This window comes from Vicia villosa, linkage group LG2, assembly GCF_029867415.1.
Source record: "Vicia villosa cultivar HV-30 ecotype Madison, WI linkage group LG2, Vvil1.0, whole genome shotgun sequence".
Taxonomy (NCBI): domain Eukaryota; kingdom Viridiplantae; phylum Streptophyta; class Magnoliopsida; order Fabales; family Fabaceae; genus Vicia; species Vicia villosa.
In genome coordinates, this window is record NC_081181.1 from 203,247,333 (window position 1) to 203,269,720 (window position 22,388).

The following is a 22,388-nucleotide window of genomic DNA, read 5'->3' on the forward strand; positions in this document are numbered from 1 at the left end:
TTATTAACTAATAATCAAATGGAAGTTATTCAGATAAGTATATTATGACATAATAAAAAACAATCTCTCTTTGATTATTTTTTTCTATTAAAAAAGAGAATTATAATTTTGATTTAAGAAATTATCAAACATCCTAGTCGTTTTCTCCTTGTCATAGTATGAAAAATCTACTTAGCTAAGTTGAAAAATATGTCCAAATGTAACCCTTCATTGGCTCAATAGGTGTTGATGACCCATTAGTATCACAATTAGCTACACAAACATTATATTTTATATATTTGTTTACAATTAATATACAACACATTTTTTTATTATACAATATATTTTATCCAATCAAGCGCTTTTTATTCTTCTAATAGTTATCTTGTCACTTCATCATTATAAATAATTTCTAATTATATATTTATATTGCACAAAACATTTAGTTGTACCAAGATGAAAATAAAGCCTTTTAAATGCATGTGCTTCTGTGCACTGCTAATTCTTATCTCTATTGTGGCAATTGAGCCTTCTGAATACAAAAAACAATGTATACATATTGTAGTAGACACGTAAAAATAATTGTTTCCTTTTTTATATTTAATATATTTTTGTTTATTTGTAGTTGATGAAACAAAAGAATCAGAGACGAGCATTGGTGTAGATTGCTATTCGTACTGGCCAGACAAAGGTGCAATGTGGAAATGTGGCATTCAAACCAAAAACAAAGTTGAATCCGATGGTGGAAACATCATACCTTTTCCCGGAAATGGAAAAGGAAGAGGCCGTAGTAATGTCATACCATTTCCCAAAGGCGGGAGAGGGGGTGAACATAGTAATTCCATATCATTTCCTGTTGGTGGAAGAGCAGGTGTCGGTAAAAATGTCGTACCATTTCCTGGCCACAATAGAAAGATGGATGTAGTGGTGAAAATGGCACATCCTTTACCGGAGAGGGAGAGGACAATAGAAATAAGGGCGTCAAATGAAAGAGAATTAGGGACGCAATTCTAGTATGAGAAAAGTCTCTATGAAAAACTAGACACACAATATCTAATGTTGAAAGCAATGTAAAATACTCCCTATGTTTTATATTATAAAAAAAAAAAAATTTAGATTTATTGATAATTAATGTATATAGACTAGATACATTAATTATTCAATAAATCTAAAAAATAAATTTATCTTATAGTATAGAACAGAGAGAGTAAGTATGCATTTTTAATTCTAGCATGAATAATTAGTAGTAATAATAATAATGATGATGATGAAAATGATATGATTGATGATATATATACAACATATATGATGAATGTAAATATTTTTAAGATAAATTAATCATCATTCTAGAACCTAATATTTGTCCATCATTGTCTTATTCAATTTATATCAATGCATTGGAATTTTCTATTTATGGATGTCCTGATATGTTTACTAGTGCAATTTCACGAGAGAATAACACTATTTAATACAAAAAAATAAGGAACAACAGCAAAAGTCGTATTAAAAAGGTGACACATTAAAAACTATTTGATGTCACAAAATTATTGTTAGTTAGTTATTTTGAAATTTTAAAGCTCGACATATAATATCTTTGATGCGATTGTTAGAACTAACCAGGGTTGAAGAATAATGATATATTATTTTAATTTGATGATAATAAAGTATATAAGATAACAATTTATTTTCTAATGTGAGATTCAATGCGTGGATTTTTTTAATTAAATAGTGATAACAAGCAAGCTCTGTTATAAGTAAAAAAACCACGAAGAGAAGCAAATTCCCGAATTTACTTTTATAACAAAACCATTTTCTCTATCGAAGGAATGAAACATGATTTCATATGATGGAAGATCACTCTGAACCAAAGGAACAAAACATCACCTCTTCATATGGAAGATCAATCAAGGCAAAATCATTTCCTTTGGACCAAATAAACGCAATGTCACCTCATCTTGATTGTTGTTTTGTTTGATGGTAATTTTTTGTATTATCAAGAAAAGTTTTAGATCATCTAGTCAACACTTAAAAAATTAAAATCATCTAGTTGATAGCTTAAATTTGACATAGTCTATTATCTTGAAAACGATATTTCAAAATTCCCAGCATAATACAAATGATACAAATAATACATGTTAGGCGCAACTTTTTTGTCAAATAAAAAATTCCATCAACAATAAAAATTCTCAAATAATAATGTCTTGATGATACAATTCAAACATCGTATTCAATCGTAAAGAGATGGCAAATGTGCCTTTGGAATTTTCTTGCCTTTTGCAAATTACTACTTCGAATAATGTAAGCTATCATTTTTAGTTGCTATATTCGTCCAATGTATCAAGTGTTTTATGTAGTAACATATTGATTTGGATGCCATGTTTGGTGAATTGCTTGTGTTTTCTTGGACGAGGCCTGGGATTGATGAGGTCAACGTCATGCAGTTGTGATTTGTGTTATGAACCGCGTCACATAGGACTATTCCCCGGCCAAGGATAGGATCCCCCTTGCCCTTGAGGCTTAGCTCAGATCAAGATGGACGTCTCCAGACTCCACCCCTACACCCTGGGATTCGCTATATCATTGGGGTGCGCCAATTATGCAAAAATGCGTTTAATAAGCCTCATAAGTGAGGTGTGTATTTGAGCCGTATTAGAATCGCATGATTGCGTTAAGTCTGTATCAGATACGCAATGGAGCACAAAATGTGTCTAAGTCGTATCGGAATCGCAAAAATGCGTTAAGTCTGTACCAGATACACAACCGGGCATAAAGATTACTTTAAGTCGTATTGAAATTGCAAGAATGCGTTTAGTCTATATTGGATACACAATAAGCTTGTAATATACTTAAGCCATATCAGAATCACGGAAGTGCGTTAAGTCTATGTCAGACACGTATTCATGCATTTGATCTTTGTTCTCCTGTTCCAAGCATTCTAACAGAAATACACCAAGAAGCACTCAACATAGGTGAAAATATACACACACACACACACACACACACGTTTATATCAATAATGAATTGAATTTGTTAAAAAATAAATAAAGAATCTGTGACCTCGGCACAGTCGAACTCTGTCTGAGGTCTTTGGGTGTTGTCTTTATTGAAGTTCTAGGTTGGATACACTTTGCAGCATGGTTGTTAAACTCGCGGGTAGACTCGTAAACTCGTACGAGTTTACGAGTCTAGGAAGCATAAACGAGTAGACTCGTACATAGAATCATTTTTTGATAGAATCATGTAGACTCGGGTAGACTCGCACAAACTCGTATAAACTCGCGAGTCTATCCTTAGTTTACGAGTCTATAAGAAAATTTTAATATTGTTTTTTTAAACCAATAAAGGCCCAAATTTCCCAAAATATTTTATTTTTTTAAAAAAAACCCTTATTCTGTTTTTCTTGTACTGGAATTAGAAAGTATATATCTCTCATAGTCTCTAATATGAGATTTCTATGGAGATATGACTCCAGAGTTAAAGAGGTTTTCAATTCGTGTTCAAAGCTTAACTCGTAGCTGCTCTGATTGTGAACGAAATTGAAATTCCTTTGAAATTATAATGAATTGTTATTTGTTTGTTTATAGACCTGATTTTTATTTTTTTTAAGAAACATTAAGTTGAATTAATATTTACTTTGCAAGTTCATTCAAAAAGAAAAAATATGTTGCATGAAAAAGATAAATAATTTAGTTTATGTCATATGCAATATGAATTTGAAAAGTAGAAAAGGAAAAGTAAAGAGTGTTGTTCTTTCATTTTAAGATATTCATTCAGATGATGAATTGATAACTGAAGATCCTGATGAAGAAAATGTGCAAATAGAAGTTAATGTTAAGTAAGATGATGTTATTGTGAGCAATATTGTGTAAGCTGATGTTGTTGTTACTAATGTTGTGCAGTGGAACTTCAAACAATAAAACATTGGTTAATGATGAAGAAGTTGTTTCATCTAGGTAGAGTTTGATGATGATACTCAGGATACTAATGAATAAGATGGTGATGATATTAGTGGTGATAATTTCACTAGAGCTTTCAATGACTGAAGCCATTAGCATATCTTTTTAATGATTTTTTTCCGCTTTATGTAGTAGCCAATTAAGAAGATATTAGTACTTTAAGTCTTTAACTACATACTCTGTTATTTTATTTGTTTTATTATCGAGTTTTTTTGCTAAGAAATTTGTTATAGAGTATGAAATTAAACTTTTAATGTTAATTGTTGCTCTATTATATATATCTATGTCATATATGAGGTATTTACAAGTGTAAAAATGTAGGAGTGCGTCATATATGTATCACTTACAAGTTTTTGAAAGTCATTTTTAATTTTCCATAGACTCGTATGAGTTTGTGAGTCGAGTCTGCGAGTCGAGTCTATGGACCTTTTACGAGTCTGAGTAGACTCGCGAGTTTGACAACCTTGCTTTGCAGTTCGAAGCATCTCTTTTGGCTGAACGAAATTTGAGATGCCTTGCCTTTACTTGTTGATGTGTGTTGGGTGGTCGGCTTCAACTGTTGGAACTTTGGGCTCGTCAAATTGTTCACCCTGATGCTTCGACGGGGCATTTTTTGTCACCGGGGTAGTGATTTCATGACTTCTTCCCTATTACAAAGTGAATATCTACTTAAAGTTGATTAGAGGTTTATTGAACCCAGAGTGATTCTCAAGTGTGTCGGCATCTTAAGACACACTCAAAGCTGGATTAGGGCCCGACGTTAATTACAAATTTGCCGTATCTGGGCGCCATTAACAACGAACTTGCGACATCTTTCAAAGGTCTCCCCTTTAACCACTCTGATACCATCGAGAAGTATGAGCGCAACCAGGTCGGATGGTGGATGACGAGTCTTCGACCTGACTTTCATGAAAATTTCCTTAAGACCTTGATGCAACCCTAGATCTGGATCTATAATTCTTCCTTTTTCTTCCCTGCAGAGATCACGAGGAAGTTGGAGATATTGACAGCAAAGAACCGAGGTAGACATATGAAGGTGCGAGAAATACAAGAAATGGGGGGTTTGAATTAGGTTTCAAGGTTTAAAATAAATTCTTCCCAAGTCAAAAACAAAGAAGACAAGAACCAAAATAAATGACACTTATTTTTATCCTGGTTCACTGTTAACGAAGTTAATCTAGTCCACCTGCCAAAGTGATTTTGCCTTCTCAAACAAGGACTTAATCCACTATAACCGAATTGATTACAGAACCACAATAAAGACCAATTGTTAGTTTTACAAACCATAAAGACTACCTTTCAATGTATTCTTGAGAAATTTTGACTATACCCTAGTCTCTCAAGGACCAATCAACTTACAAGTTGAAATACAATCAGTTGTGTTTATAAGGTTGCTTTTTGAAAGCAGATTACACAAGTTTAAATACAATAAAAAAACACAAAAGTGTTTTTAGAAAGTATATGAACAAAAGTTCACTTGCTGCAAGTTTACAAACACATGTTCACTTGCTTTTATAAAACTTTATAAAGAATATATCAGAGAGATTTGAGCAGCATTTCAGCATAAGTTCTGTGTAGTGATCATTCACACATATTCAATCTTCCAAGTCCTCCTTTTATAACCAAAAAGAATTTCATTGGAGGGTAGAATAGAAATACTTAATTCCAGCTATTTTGTCCACAACGCTCAATGAGGGAGTGGTCGACAACATAGTACCATAGTATAGTCCTTGCGCCACCCTATCAGGGTAGTGGAAACATATGTACCTCATACTATTTCCTCATGCAAACCAATTTTGATCTTATCTTCTAATCTTAAGAGGCTTCTGATAGTTATTGATTAAGCATGCTTAGAAGGACAAACACTTGAGTATTCAAATCCTAAGTCATCAAAGTCTTCAGAACTTGTTCATGCAGAACGTTGTCTTTAGAGTCTCCAGCACTTGGTCTTCAGAATCTTCATAACTTGTTATTCCAGAACCTTATCTTCAGAATCTTCAGAACTAGGACAACATAATCACAGAGCTAAATAAGTCTTCAAAAGCTCTTCCCTAAGAGTCACAATCAGAAGCTTTATCACTAACATTTATCAGATCTGTTGTTATAGAAGCATTCTGGAACTTGACTGATTCTTTGTAAACACCACTGGTTTCTTCTAGATTCAAAGTGTGTTGAGTCCAGAACCTGATGATGTCACACACTTTATCTTTAAAGTCAGAACCTATTAGAAAAAGCTACATACTAGACAAAAACTGTTAGAGTACTAAATTGTTCTCTAAGATATCATGTAATGTTATCATCAAAACTTAAGGCCAGATGTAGAACCAAATCTTGTTTTTACAACCCAATGGTTAGCCGAGTCGACTGTTATAGATTTTCATTTTCTCTTATCTTGATTTTGAGATATGAGGGAGTGGTGGACGATGACGTTGAAAAACGAGCATAAACTCATGAAAACCGTTGGAATAGGAAGTTAAATGCATTTTCGATTTAGTAGCCTATGGAGGTTACAACTTGGTAAATTGGATACTGGATTTGAAGTTATAGAAATAGTAGGAATCAAAATTCGATTCCCACAGACGATACCATTGTTCCGTTCGGGAACTAGAAATGGATGTTCTGACTCCATGAAGGAACCAAAAATGAACAAAGTAGGATAATGGTTGATCTTGAACGGTGGCTTCAATCTCTTTTATGGAAGCGTCGGGTGGATTTGCATGGTTAGCACTACAACGCCCAAGTCAGATCAAGATTCAAGATGGATATAGTGAAATTGGAGATTAGAAATTCTGTATCTTCTCATAGCGTGTGAATTGTTTTTATATTTTGAGTCAAGTAGTGGGCTTGAGATGGATTAAGTCTTGGTCAATTGAGCCTTTGGCCGGTCCAAAACACTAAGGAAATAATAAAGTATTAACTAACTAAAGTTACACTTTAACACCCCCCTCAAATTGGAGTGGATGCAATACAAGTCCAATATGGACACTAGAGCAGAAAATGGGCTGAAATGGAGGGGTTTAGTAAATACATCAACAACCTCAACAATATCTTGATCAAATTTCTTTGGCAACCTAGGAAATCACCATGGTATTACAACGATCCAAGACTATGACATTTCTATCATAAGTGAGAGGACGAATTAGGGTTCACTCGATGAACCCTAATTTATTTTTGGAGTAAAGCTCAGCTTTAGTAGGTCGAGACTACGCAACTTTAATGGATCGAGAATGTGAATGGTAATTATTGTTGTTTCGAGGAAGAGTGGCGATGACATGTCTTAGATTGTCTAAAGGTTGCATAAAAAAATGATCCAACATATCAGTTTGATAAATGCGTTAAAATTTTTGGGTGAGTTGAAAAATTGAAATTCTTGATAGTTGTTGGGTCAGGGATGGATAGTGATGGTTGAGGATGGAGTTGGGGAGAGGAATGAGATGTGATAGTTTTATCTTTAATGGCATCGTCAATGAAGACCATTATGGTAAAAAAATGAGGGTTTTTTTTGTGTAGTTTGAATGAAAGAGAAAGAGGGGGGCGAAACAAGAGAGAACAAAATGAAAGGATGAGAAGAGGAAGAAATTTTAGTGTATTTGAAGGTTACTAATTTGTTGACTGGTGAAAGGGTTTTGTGTTTTGTGGATTAGTTGAAGTGGTATTATGAAGAGAGGAGCAAATTATAGATATTTTTGGGTTGTTGCTTTGAGATGGTAGTTTGAAGGATGAGATTTCCGGGTGTGAGCATTGCAGATTTCTTGGATTTTTTTGGGTTTGTTGTTTGAATATTTGAAGGTGGGTGGGGTTTTTTGGGTTTATTGTTGAAGGTGTTGTATGAAGAATGAAGATTTTGGGTTAGGTATATCAGTCTTGATGGGTTTTTGAAGAATCAAAGAGTGAAGGTGAAGATTTTTTTTTTGGGTAACAAAAATTTCTGAGTTTAGCGTTTGAAGATTGCGTAGGAATGTATGAAATTTTTGGGCTTGTGTGGGAGTTTGTCAGATCGTGTGAAAAGAGAAGGAGGAAGAAAGAGAAATGAAAAAAAGAAGAAGAAAATGAGTACATAAACGTATACTAAAGGTGAAAAGGATAATTATGCAATCGGTGAAGCCAATGAGTGCTAGATATATGGCAAGGAGAGAGATAGATAGATCGACCAAAATTAAAATACAAAAAGATGAAGAAGAAATATGTAGAACCAATGGCCATGTGGCGTGGCAAGGATGGAGAAAGACTGAGTTTTTTTTTTATAAACAATGATATTATATCAAAAAAAATCGAGTACAAGAGGTATTCGAACCCTCAACAGATAAGGAGACTATTCACTCTTCCTGACACAATCGAAAGGAGAAGTGTACCACATGCTCTTGATACTATGTTAACTTGTGTTAACTTCTAATACACGCATAATATTGAATGACATCAATGTAAAAAGAAGAAAAAGCAGAATCTTTATTAATTTGTTTCAAACTTTACAATCGACTGTAGGTTAAATTTACATACAAGTTTTGTAACCGAGTTAGAGTTAAATACTCTAACTAATTAATAAACTGCAAAAGAAAATAAAAAATCAAAAGGTATTAACTAACCCAAATTACACTTTATAACAACATACTTCCGTCTACATGTGTTACTTTGAAACACCAAACTAGTAGCACAATTCAGTCAATACTGAAAACCACCTTTGATAACCTGTCATTTGCACCCTTTCATTCACTAGATCAAGTTTCATTGTGTAAACACAATAAAAGATTACACAACCAATTGCCAAAAACATAATTAAAATTTCTATCCACCTTGCAAATGTACCAGATCCATGTGATTGACTTATTGTTGTTCACAATTTTATGACTGTAGTTCCTCCATTACAGTTAAATCCTTTTCCTAGTACAAATGTTCCTCCATTAAAGTTAATTAAAATATTTTTATTTAATCATGTTATTATAGAGAGAATAAGCAATAAAATAAGCATAAACATGAAATGAGCTTTTACACACGCACCTTAAAATGATATACATCAACTCACAATTCAAAAAAGTAAAATCTCATTGTATTGGAATTTGATTAGGAGTATTAGATATCTAAGTTCTTTTACAAAACCCTGTAGAGGTTGAATGTAACATTTTTCAACAATGGAAAGGCAAAAGTCGTTTTTCACCTTCCAAAGGTCATTGAACAATGACATTATTTTCTATATAAAATGAGTGAGGATTTTCTCAATAGTTAATATTTAGTATTGAAGTTCATCCTATAGGTATGACACTATAAAAACATTAACAAAATTGACCATGCTACACGTTAAAAGACAGGTTGCACATCATATATAGTACAAAAGAAATAATGCAAGAAACTCTATTTTATGCCCATATATTTTTTTTATAGTAAGTGAGAGTTAAAGTAATTGTTGCTTTTTTATTGATATATGTGGTCTTTTATTTATGAAATTTAATAAAAAAATATTGTTTTTTGTCGAAAGACTTAAGACATCATTTTAAAACTCGGCGCAGTCAAACCGAAAATTCGAGAATATGATGATTTAGAAATGTCAAAACATTGAAAATGCAATTTATTCAGCACAAGACGATGTGACTAAGTCGATACAGGTCAAACCAATTAACTAGAGGATCTCAACTTAATATTCACATTATCTCAATTCGAATTTCTACTAACACATTTTAGGGAAAATAATATTCACAGTGTCTCAACTTAAAATGTGAAACTTTCATAATATTGTAATAGCCTTTAAAGCTCAAGTGAAAAAAAGAAAAAAATGTTTTAATAATGTTAGTTTGTGGCGAGCGATGCAGTGGCGACGACCATGGTTATGGTCCAATAGTGCGGCGAAGGAGATTTAGAGGGATGGCGGCAACGGACGGTGGTTCACAGGTATCAAGCCGGACCAGTTTTATTCTCATTTCCTTTCATTAATGAGTAGTCTTTTAGGGCCAACTTGGATCTTTAGGGTTTTAGAAGTTATAAATATGATTCTCTCTCACTTGTTAGTACGAGTTGCATAAGGTGTAGAAATTCTAGTGAAAAGTAAGGTAGTCTTTGGGGTTTTAAAAGGGAATTGAAAAATATCTTGGTTTTTGTGTGATTCATATACCAAGAGTTGAAGAGATTGAGAAACACTTGGGTAGAAAATAGGGTTTGTTGTTGAGAAATTTAAAGGCTATTCTCTTGTAACTCATATCGTAATCTCTCATAATAATTTTGAAGTATATTGAATAAGAGATTTGCTTTCTCCCTTAGAGTATATCAATTTGATCAAACTGGACAAATAATTGTGTTCTCGCTTGTTATATTTTTTGTCTTGAATCCATTTGGTTAGTTGTCTTTGTTCTTTGCCTCACACATCAAAGGTTCTGTTGTGAGTGAACCTTTCAATTTCACAACAAGTGGCGTTCACTGGAGTGCAAAGGAATAAGTTTAGAAGTAAGCACCTGAGTTTCAAATGGAAAATCAAGAAGTATTTTAAAGACAGAAAATTTGAATTGTGAAAGAAAAAGATGAAAACAATATTAATTTAACAAAAGTATGTGAAAGCGTAACACAAAAAGAGAATATTGAATTGATGGATAAAGCCAAAAAAATCATTATCATGTGCCTTAGAGATATAGTTCTAAGTGAAGTTGTGAGGGAGAATATCACGAATGAGATGTGGGTTAAGCTTGAATTATTGTATATGACAAGTCCTCATAAATTATGTTTGGAACAACAATTTTTTTTTACGTATAGTGGAGAATAAATCTATTATGGAGCAGATGGAAGAATTTCACAAGATCATTTATGATTTGCAAAATATTGAAGTAAAAGTTGATCTGGGGGACAAGACTTTAATCTTGTTAAATTGATTACCTAGATCCTTTGAGAACTTTTGGAATGCCCTTATTTGTGGCAAGGAAGATACTACCACTTTGGATGAATTCCAGACGCTTCTAAGATCAAAGGACTTATCAAAGATAAGATATTTAAAGATTAACGGTAGTGGCGAAGACTCAAGTATCTCAAGAAGAATAACTGAGAGTAGACGAAAACAAAAAGGAAGATATCCATGTCAAATTCCAAATTCAAGATTTTCATTAACTCAAAGTTTAAATTTTTTACTTTTCACAAAATCGGTCACTTCAAGAAGGATAATCCCGAAATAGGGGGTAAAGGTGATTATGTTCAAATTATGTTTGTCTCAAATGAAGGTGGTTATAAAAATGTTGGTGTACTAATAATAACAAGTTTAGAGACAAAGAAGATTTGGGTTATGGATTCAGATGCTCTTTTTACATGGGCCCAAAGAAAGAATATTATGTGACTTTGGATCCGAAAGAAAATATTGTTGAACTAAGAAACAATAAGGCTTGCAAAGTTCATGGTATTTGTACATTTGCACTGAAAATGCTCGATATCAATGAACTTCTTCTAAGAAATTGAAGTATGTTCCCAAATTTAAACGAAATTTGTTATCTATAAGCATGTTTGATAATCTAGACTACCATAATATAATTGAATGTGGGATATTGTAAAATTTACATGAAGCATTGATTACGCCTAATGGGTCCAAAATGTATGGATTGCATATTTTGGATGGTTCCACGGTTAATAATCATAATCATTTATCATTAGCTATTTAAGATTTTCATGACAAAACTAAACTATAACGTTTGAGATTAGGACATGTCACTGAAATTTGGTAAAATTTGGTAAACAAGGGTTGCTAGGGAATGATAAATTGAAATTTTGTGATAATTGTATACTGGAAAAACAACATAGGGCGACATTTGCTAGTCTATTACGATGAGGAGTGTAGGATGATCTAACTTCGTGTATGTCACCATGAAGAATAATGGTTCAAAGTCAAGACTAGGGGTTTCATGTGCCACATTCGCCTCTTCTTCATTGTTCTGAATCCTTTTCCTTTTCTCTGGCCATCATGCATCAACATATTGCTCAAATTTGTCAGTTATATCAATGTCCAACAGTGCAACAAAACATTCTTTCTTATAAATTGATATCGATACAATGATATTTATATCTGTGACAAAGAACACCCTAAAAATGTAAGAGGTAATGAATCCCAATCATCATCAATTAAAAAGACAATAGGTAACAACAACAATAACAAAAATTACTACACACAACTTATACATTCTACTATAGCCTCTAAAACTGTAAGTATAATAAATGCAACATAATCAAGAAAACGTTACAGAATCGAATTTCAGATACAAGCTCATTTGTAGGTTCCCATGCCAACGCCAGTCTCACCACCTCCAAGATATGGTTGGAAACTTTCCCTCGCGCTAGAGTAGTTGATGTAATAGAATTTCGAAATGATGGAAGTGAAGAAAATGAAGGCGGCACCAGCAGCAAAAACTCCCTTCCTTACTGTCTCACAAGAAGGAGGATCATTCACAAAGAGGGTCCTGTACTTTGTGTGGTAAGCATTTTCAACTGATCCCGCCAATAAGCATATCTCAGCTATCAAGAAAAACACCCTGAAAGATAGAGTAAAGTGTTGTAAGTTCAATAAAACAATATATATGTAAATTAAACAACATTGATCAGCTTTAAAAGATATAAAATCATCTGAATTTTGTAGATCATGTTAAGAATTATACCAGCAGATTATGAAAAGAATGACTGCACACGCCCTTGAGCCTCCGGGCTTTAGAGGCTTCCCGCAACAGAAGCATCGGCTGGCAACCATTATGATGATTTGACTAACAAGGAGGAATAGAAATGCTCCAACGCCATAGCCGGTTGATATATCCGAGTCATAGACACAATAGTTATAGTTTTCATCTCTGTCTGGAACAATCTTAGCCTACCAAATGAAAACAAAGATAATGTTTTGTAAGAATTCTTCACTTGAATTATGAGTTACATTGACTAGGATTGTAAGAACTTTGACTACCAATTCTTTAAGCAATTCTTAGTTGACATTAGGGAAAAGCAAGTAACTGATCATAAATTCACAACTGAGCAAAGGAAAAAGAAACTAAGTGTATGTTTGGTTTAACTTTGAGCCAAAAGCAATTCTAGAGTGGAATTGGTCTTTGAATGACTTTGAACTGTTTGGTTCTTCTAAAGTATAATTGATCCTGCCTCTAGAATTAATTCTACTTGAAGCTAGATTTTGTAGCTTGAGTTTAAACGTGATTTTTATATTGAAATTCACTGTTCAACTCAATTTTGCATAAAGTTATCCAAACATAAATCACTTTACGTTCAACTCACTTTCCACCAGAATCAATTTTACAAAATCAATTTTTTTCACAGCAAAACCAAACATATGCTAAATACAGAAAGAGAAAATAAGAGATCTAAAGTTTCAAAACAACACTTCATCTTGTTTACAGATCTGGATCTCTAATTGCAACACAAAATCAATCACAAACCTATTGAACCAACAATTAAATTCTTGATTCAAGAGACAAAAGTTTAAGATTTTGAATGTAAAAAGCCAAGAAACAAAGTCACATAAACACAAGCAATTGCACATAGCTTCAATTGTAAAATTCATACCTACCACAATGAGACCAATTGAAGCCTTTAAGCTAACAAGTGATAAACCCAATATTAAATTCACAATCTTTCATTCACACAAATAAAAACACAAGCTTAAAGATTCAAACTTCACACACATTTTCACAAGATATCAACAATCAAACCTAAAAGAAAAAAAATTCTTTTACCACCTTCAACGATTCACCAATTCCTCCAAAACCCATAATCAAAATCAAATTTTGACACAAACCCAGATTCCAATTTTCAATTTTACACAAAACAAAAACATTAAAATTCAAAACTGAACACTAATCACTCACAGTGCTCCTCCTTTGTTCAGCAGCAACAGCAAGTCCAAAAGCAATCAAGTCAAGAACAAACACACCAATGAGTAGCAATTTGGAAGCCATGGATTTGAATCAAAGATGACAAGAGAATGTAGCTGGATCTGTACTTTATCTCCAACTGTGTTTGTTATATTCTACGGCGTTTCTTTGCAGCTATAAGGTGTGCTTTTTCTGAGTGAAGAACAAGTAACAAGTATAATTAATAAATATAAAATTTATAAATTATTTTAATTTTGGAAATAATAAATAGATATAGAAAAAGACTTGGCAACTAATTTATGAGTATGTGAAAATATATATTTTACCTACTTGCACATTGATTAATCACCTAATCATAACTTTTTATTTATTTATTTATTAGAGAAGCAAAATAAAATATTAAAAATATTATAGCACCACATTATTTTCACTAATGTAATGTAAGGTGGCACATTTTTATTTGACAGTTTCCACACTAATTGTTTATTGTGCATGAAAGTGATTAAACTTCTTACATTTAAATATTTGTATATATGTATACACTAAATCATATAATAACATTATATATTTTTTCAATTTGTTAAATATTTATATGTGATTTAATTAAATATTTATACAGATTAAATCACCATAAAATATAAATATATAATTTTTTAAAAATATATTAAAAAAAAAACAGGATCCACTAATAACAGTCACACAAAATACAAAAAGTGTGCAAAAAAATAAATTTAAAAAAAGAATAAAATACTAAAAAAAGAAATTAGACAAAATTACAACTATGACTATTAATTATATAATAATAGTGACAACTTATTGTTATTATTATATTATTTATATTATATATGCTTTTTATTGAAAAAAGATAATAATGATAATAATAATAATAATAATAATAATAATGAATTGATGTATAGACATAAATTACTGTTATATTATATAGATGTAAAAAAAAATTAATAACATAATAAATTAATTAGTGAGAATAACTCTTTGGTTTTAGGATTGTTGAATTGGGTTTGGGGATTTGGTGGGAGAAGAGTCGGTTAGAAAAGGGAGTAGGTTGAGGAATTGAAGGATGGGGTAAAATGGTAATTTCCAAGGAGGTGAAATATGAAATAGATTAGGGAAATTGTCGGTGACTGACTGGTGAGGGCATAAAATGAAAGCAAACATATTTACGTCATATTGAAGGAAGTACATTGGGTTCATTAGAAGAATGTGAAGCTTCTTCAACACAAAGTGAATAATCTTTTTTAGGCATTTTTCTCTTTTCTTTATCTAATGTCTAATTAATCTACATTACAATTTACATGTATTTTATTCTAATTAGTAATTATATTATACTCACTGGCATACTCATTGGCCACAAAATTAAATTAGATAGACTCTTGATCTATTCTATGGGATAGTTAAGCATCACCTTTTGCCAAAAATATCTTTTTGTTTTTAGAGATATATCTTCTCAATTTTTTTTTATTTAACGTTGATTTATTCCGTAGATGTATTTACGGAACTTTTTCTTAACTGAATTATTTTGAAATTTTCCCCAACGTTTTTCAAATTAAAATACTTACATAGATGTATCTCTGAAAAAACTCAAATTTTGTCAAAAAAAAGTGATTCTTGATGTGTATCTCCGGATGCAGGGAACATAAATGTAATTGCGCGTCAGATGCCTAAGAGTATTATGGAGTGGATTGAGATATTGCCATTAAATTATAATTTTTAACAAAATATTAATAAATTGTAGATAAAATATTTAAATTGTAATAAAAATAAAGTTGAATTTAAAATAATTAAAAACTATTATTTAAAAATACCTTATAATAATTCTCTATAGCATTTGCCTAGCTTGAAATCATCAATAATAGTCTCATAGTTAATATTTACAGTAATTTTTTCCAGTGTTAATCGTCATGCATATCTCCTAGAAAAACAACTTTCATTTTACTTCTCAATCTTGTCTTGATGATTTTTATTGTCGAAAAAGATCTTTTAGTAGTGGCTATAGATACAGAGAGAGTCATGACAAGGCGGAGCAGTCTATCAATCAAATAGTAAATTTCATTCTTTATAGTTGCAACCAAAGATGAACCTGAGTCTTAAATAGTTGATAAGTTGTTCAAACTTGATGTTTAACGAGCGTCAATAATAAAATGTCGAAGTTGAAATTGCAAATTAATATGCTGTTGTTCACTGAAGTCTATAGGATAATAACTTTTAACTAGAGTGCAAATAGTATCAAAGTTTAAAGTCTTGTAATTATCCCTGGAAGTCAAAACATAACTTAGAGTTAACAAATCAATCACTTACTCACTAAATCTGCTATTCAACTCTTGTAAGTGTTTGTTAATGGTAGTAAAAAATATTTCAACTCTAAAATAATGTTCAATGGATAATTGATTAAAAGTATAATAGTATAATTTATATTGTTATATTTATAACCAATTATGAAATAAAAAATAATTTTTGAATAACATTATTTTAAGAGCTTTGCTATGTATGCACTTCTTTTCTTTACACTGTATGCCTACATCGTAAATGTTATAAAAAAAATTTGTCTTGCACACAAATCAAAGCAAAATAAATTATTAAAAAATAAAAATAACATAGTTTATATATAAAAATACGGTGTGAGTGTTATAAAATAGTGTAAGCATATATTTTTTTTATTTTAATTCAACTTCAAATATTATGAATTAGGTTTACTAGACTTTAAGCCTTCTACTACACCATTATATCCTTCAATTAAGTTATATCAAGAGTGAGAATTCATTTTAAAATATAGCATCTTACAAAAGATTTATCAGGAGAGTTTTTTATTTAACAAATATAAGAACTGGCATCAACTTCGTCACTCATCAACTTAAGTCAGTTCTTGCATACACAAACCATGACACACTATTGCATAACATGCAAAGTTATTAAGTATGTTAAGCATAATCTAAATAGAGGTATGATCTTTCCTAGGAATTTAGACTTGTAAATCTTTGACTATTCACATGCTAATTAGACAAGATACAATGATAATAGAACATCAATCTCAATCTATTTTTAAAGTAAGTCAATTAAATGACCATCAGAGGGCCACATGTGAGGATCCTATGATCACGTGGTGAGAGTATTTAAGTGGATCTTCTTCAGATCTATTTCATTTTTTCCAATTCTTTCTCTCTCTACCCTCTTTCTCTCAGACCCTTATCTTTTTATCTCTCTCTCTCTCTCTCTCTCTATATATATATATATATATATATATATATATATATATATATATATATATATATATAAACACGCTCTCCCTTCTTTTTATGCCCACAATCGGCCAGATATGGCCTCTACCGGCTGGTGCCCTTACACCACCACTAGAACTCTCAAACCACCGGCTCTGAAACCAAACCACCACCACCATCATGCAAAACCCTTAGAACCATAGGTAGAACCCTTAGAACCCTAGTACATTAAAGAATCTTAACCCTAGTTTTAGGAACCCTAACCAAAACATAACCATTTTGAATGGTCAATGAACTCCAAAATTATTTCATTAATTCAACATACTCTCTGTCTTATCTTGCAATTTTCAATTACAATAAACTGCATTTTTGCATTTTAATGTGATTTAGTTGTAAAACTTGTCAGCCGTTAGCATTATTACTTGAAGTATTTGTAGTATAGTTCCTAAAGTAGGTTGTTACAACTAAAACTCTCGCCTGAGGGACTCAATTAAATTTTTGCTTGAGGGACTAAACTTAAAATCTTTCCTGAGGAACTAAACATATAGTCTCGTTTAAGGGTTTCAACTTAAAGTCTTGATTGAGGGGCTCAACTAAAGTCTCGCCTGAAGGACCTAACTTGAAGTCTCTTTTGAGGAACTTGACTAAAATCTCACTTGAGGGACTCGCCCAAGCTATGCTTGAGGGACTCACCGAAATAGGCCAATAGCTGCCCATAGCACGCTATACATGTTGTCTGAAGTTGGGTCTGAATGCCAGATCCAGTTGCTTATCGTGAGAATTGGATAAAACTCTAGTAAGTCGAAGAGTAGCTATAGTTTGACAGGATTGATGCATGAGGTCGAAGCTTGTTCGCATGCTGTTGTCGAAGTAGTGCGTGTTGTAGTCGAAGGTGTTCTAATACGCATTAGTCGAAATGTGGGGTTGTTAGTATTTTAAATTGGGCCTATTTGTAATGTCCAATTGTTTAAGTTAGCTTGTACCCAAAGTTAGCTTGTAATGGGTATTTGTGAAAAGCCCATTAGTTTAGTATGTTAGGTTTATTATAAATAGAATACTAGTTTCTCATCATTGCATACAACAAATCCTAATTTAGGGTGAGAGGGTTATTTATTATTCTTGTAACACTTGTAATCTTATTTAAAGAGAAAGTAAAGAATAACAGTTATAACCAATTCATTGTTGTTCTTCTTGCCATCCTATTGTGTTCCCTATTATACTTTGTTCTTGGCATCGTTTTCATAACAAATTGGTGCAGTAAGCATGGAGAAGATGCTTTCAATAAAGTATGAGATTGAAAAGTTCACCAGAGTGAATGATTTCGGTCTATGACGCTTGAAGATGAAAGTCCTACTGGTTCAGCAGGGTTGTTTGGAAGCGTTGAAGGGAGCTACAGCTATGGATGTTGCGTTAACATAAAAAGAAAATACGGCCATGATAGAGAAAGCCCACAATGCTATTTTGTTGAGCCTTATTGATAAGGTTCTTCGACAGGTATCAAAGGAGACGAAGACATCATGGTTATGGGTAAAAATTAAAAGTTTTTACATGACCAAATTGTTGGTGAATTAACTCTACATGAAGCACACTTTGTATTCATTCAAGAAGATTGAAGACAAAGTGTTGGCTGAGTAGTTGGATATGTTCAACAAGCTGATTATTGATCTTGAAAATATTAATGTGAAGGTCGATGATGAAGATCAAGCGTTGTTATTGTTGTGCACTTTACCTCGAACACATGGTCACTTCAAAGAAACTCTCTTGTATGGAAGGGAGTCCCTGACCTTTGAAGAAGTTCAATCAGCTCTGTATTATAAGGACTTGAACGAACGAAAGGAGCATAAATCTTCAACTGTTGGTGAAGGTTTGGCCGTTAAGGGAATATTCTTGTGAAAGGATGGTGATTTCGACAAGAAGAAGGGCAAAAGTCAGCAGAAGTCTTACAGTGGCGAAACATCTGGTATTCGATGCTATCATTGTAAGAAGGAGGGTCACACAAGGAAGGTCTTCCCTAAACGCCTGAAAGATCATGGAGGTAAGGATAATGACAATGCAACCATTGTTCAAGATGATTTTGAATCATCTGATGTTCTTGTGGTTTCAAACAGTGACTCGAGTAAGGAGTGGATTATGGATTCATGTTGCACTTGGCACATGACTCCAAACAAAGACTTGTAATTAGAGGAATTATGTGATTAAGATGTTGGATCTGTATTGTTAGAAAACAACAAAGCTTGCAAGATTACAGGTGTTGGATCTGTGAGATTCAAGTTCCACGATGAGTCAATAAGGTTGTTGACTGAAGTCAGGTATATGTTCTTGATTTGAAGATAAATTTGATTTCTCTTGGTGAATTCGACAAGAAAGGATATGTTTTTCAAGGAGAGAAAAATATCCTAGGAGTCATGAAGGGGTCGAAGGAAGTCTTGAAAGGTGTGAAAAACAAGGCTTATATACCCTTGAGACTGAAGTTATAAGTGGTTCAACAAATGTTGCATCCACGAAAATTTTGTCAAAGAAAAAAAATTTGGCACATGAGATTGGCCATGTCAGCGAAAGGGGTCTAGTCGAATTGGGAAAAAACTGCTTGGTAGAGACAAAGTCGAAAAGCTGAAGTTTTGTGGACCATGTGTACCTGGAAAATCTTATAGAATGAAGTTCAACAAAGGAAAACAAAGAACACATGGATCCCCTTGATTACATCCATACTAATATTTGGTGACTGACAAGGTGTCCATCACATCCAGAAGTAAGGTATTTTCTATCCATAGTAGATGATTATTCTAGAAAATTATGGGTATTCATCCAGAAGACTAAGGATGAAAATTTTGAGAATTTCAAAATTTGGAAGACTCTGGTCGAAAATCAAACTTGCATAAAGGTCAAGAGGTTGATAACTGATAATGGCCTTGAATTTTGCAATGAGGCGTTCGACAGTTTTTGTGTTGCCTCTAGTATTGCAAGACACATAACTATTGTAGGTACTCCATAACAAAATGGTTTAGCTAAAAGGTTTAATCAAACTATTTTGGAGAGTCAAAAAGACACATAACTACTGTAAGTACTCCACAACAACATTGGTTTCTTTACCATATTTGTTTTGCTTTGTTATTTTTCCCATTTATGTCCCCCAATTTTCTTTGTATTTTATTTTTCTTTTATGATATTTACCAGTGCTTAAAAAAAGTGAAAGTCTTCTCAATAAAAAAAGGCTTCTTTAACTTATATTTTTTCATAAATTTTTGGAATAAAATCTCAAATATTTATCTTGCGAGTTTAGTATCCTCGTTTTATCAAAAGAATCTGTTAAATCTTATTAGATTAGTGTGTTATGCAGAAAATCTTTGAGGATACCGCAATATGTGCGTCTCAAATTATTTCACCGATTTTATTTTACAAGTCTTTGTAGCAATATCAACAACAAATCCTTACACCACAAGATTACAAAACAATGGCAAATTATTCTCCTATTTTTTTATTCCTAGTTTCTTATATATCGTAGGTGTTTTCTTCAAGGAAGATAAAAGGAGTATCATGGAGAAAAGAATTAAAGAACAATAAAAATTAATAATTTTCAATTATTTATAATCTGCTGACCATAATTATTTTTATAAATGATAAAACCTTGTTTTATATTTCAAAGAATGGACTATCCTATGACAACAACTAAATGGAATACAAGCTTAAGCCTCATTTCAAGTGAACTCAAGCAAGTGTTTACAAAGGAAAGTCATAAATAAAAACTAGTATATGTGAGGAAGAATACTTTCTGACAGAAATAAAAATGTATTTTTATTTGGAACATAATTTTAGATACAAAATTCATGATTATTCCGAGATGTAATCATCTTTTTAGTATGTGTTTGTTAATATGTTTGAAGAGTCTTCATTGGACGCTGAACCTAAAGCTCCAAGTTATAGTTTCGCCCACACCATGTAATCTAACGCAGATCATTGTGGTTCCAGACACATACTTATTGAATTCTAATTGGAGGCATTCTTTTTTTTAAACAACAATAGGATGGTCTTTAACTTTGTTCTCCGAGAGATTCAATTTAGTCCATTTGACACACCATGTCAAAAGTAAGAGTGTCCCAATTTGACACACAAGACCATAAATTAGACCGATTCATAAACCCTATATATAAATCAAATTCAACAAAAAAACATGATGAATATGCAAATGAATGCAAAATTAAGATGATTTTTCTCGGCATCGACACGAGCAAGTATTGGTCTAACTTTAGACTACATATTTGTACCCAGTTTTTGCTTATATTTTAAAACTAGATGAAGTCAATATTTTACCTTATATTGTAGATTGGTCTTAAATCCGAGGAGACATGAAATTGGTAATCCAATGAGATAAAAAGTTGCAAGGTTGACATAATTACATAATGTCTTGACATAAAACTAAGTGGTTGAGAATCTAATTTCTCAATGATTGTTATGTTTGCAGATTCCACTGACTAACGTTTTTTCTGCTGCTAATGCCTCTGAGTGTATGGAATCTCTGGTATATGTTTGTTCTCTATAGGGATGAGAATTTTATGTCTTTGATTTATTTTCAAACCTTAGTTGTTCTCTTGTTTGTAATGCAAGGAGTATTAAGTTGTTTTAGCCAAAATAAGCCAGAGGGGGAGATTGTTAATTATCTATTTTTATGATTGACATTATGTTTGGCAAAACTAACTTATGGAGAAACATGTCAAAGAAGATGCTCTATCAACTGGAGAAACATGTCGAGCGATATGTCCTATGCAGGATCATATGACATCGCGTCTGTGAACAGATGGACTTTTGGAATCTGTTAGTTTGTGCAGAATATTCTGGGAATGTTATAGAATCCTAGGACTTTTACTTTTCAACAGTTTTAAATTGTATTTACCTTGTCATTGTGTTTTGTTAAGAGATCAGTGTCACGACATCTCTTAGAACATTTGTGATATAAATATCAGAATTTCAATTTTTTTTAAGCTGAAACAAAAAGACTCATTATTATATAATAGCCCTACATTATTCACAAAATAGAACATTGCAAGCTTCACCACCAGAGATATGCATAACTTTAGTTAAATAGCATAGAACTTATCTAACAATAGCAAAGATGATAAAAAAACAGGGGTTCTTACTTGAAGGCTTTTATGCAACAACAAACTTATCTAGTACAATGTTAGACTGGGTGGAATATACTCCCTTTAAGCTATATATTTAGAAAACCTATAATTCTACAACACAAACACAATAAAAAACTTAGAAGTATGGGAAATATTTAACCTGACTCCGTTTTCAACTTCGACACCACAAGTTTAACAACAACAAATTCAGTACTAAAAACCTCAACAATTGAATTACCTCACAAACTAACTGAGTTCGAAAATAGAAATAGAAATAAA

The 22,388-nt window shown here is 32.2% G+C and overlaps 2 protein-coding genes across 2 annotated transcripts; one reads left to right on the forward strand and one right to left on the reverse strand.

Moving 5' to 3' along the window:
- The first annotated feature begins 371 nt into the window (after positions 1–371).
- On the forward strand, positions 372–1,389 carry LOC131647984 (uncharacterized). The gene is made up of 2 exons (XM_058917788.1): positions 372–529; positions 605–1,389. Exons 1-2 carry the CDS (start codon positions 436–438, stop codon positions 991–993), a joined length of 483 nt encoding a protein of 160 aa, XP_058773771.1. The 5' UTR covers positions 372–435; the 3' UTR covers positions 994–1,389.
- A 10,516-nt stretch (positions 1,390–11,905) lies between these two features.
- On the reverse strand, positions 11,906–13,970 carry LOC131647985 (uncharacterized). Its single transcript, XM_058917789.1, has 3 exons — positions 13,754–13,970; positions 12,545–12,750; positions 11,906–12,421 (listed from the first exon to the last, which is right to left on the reverse strand). Exons 1-3 carry the CDS (start codon positions 13,841–13,843, stop codon positions 12,157–12,159), a joined length of 561 nt encoding a protein of 186 aa, XP_058773772.1. The 5' UTR covers positions 13,844–13,970; the 3' UTR covers positions 11,906–12,156.
- Between the last annotated feature and the right edge of the window lie 8,418 nt (positions 13,971–22,388).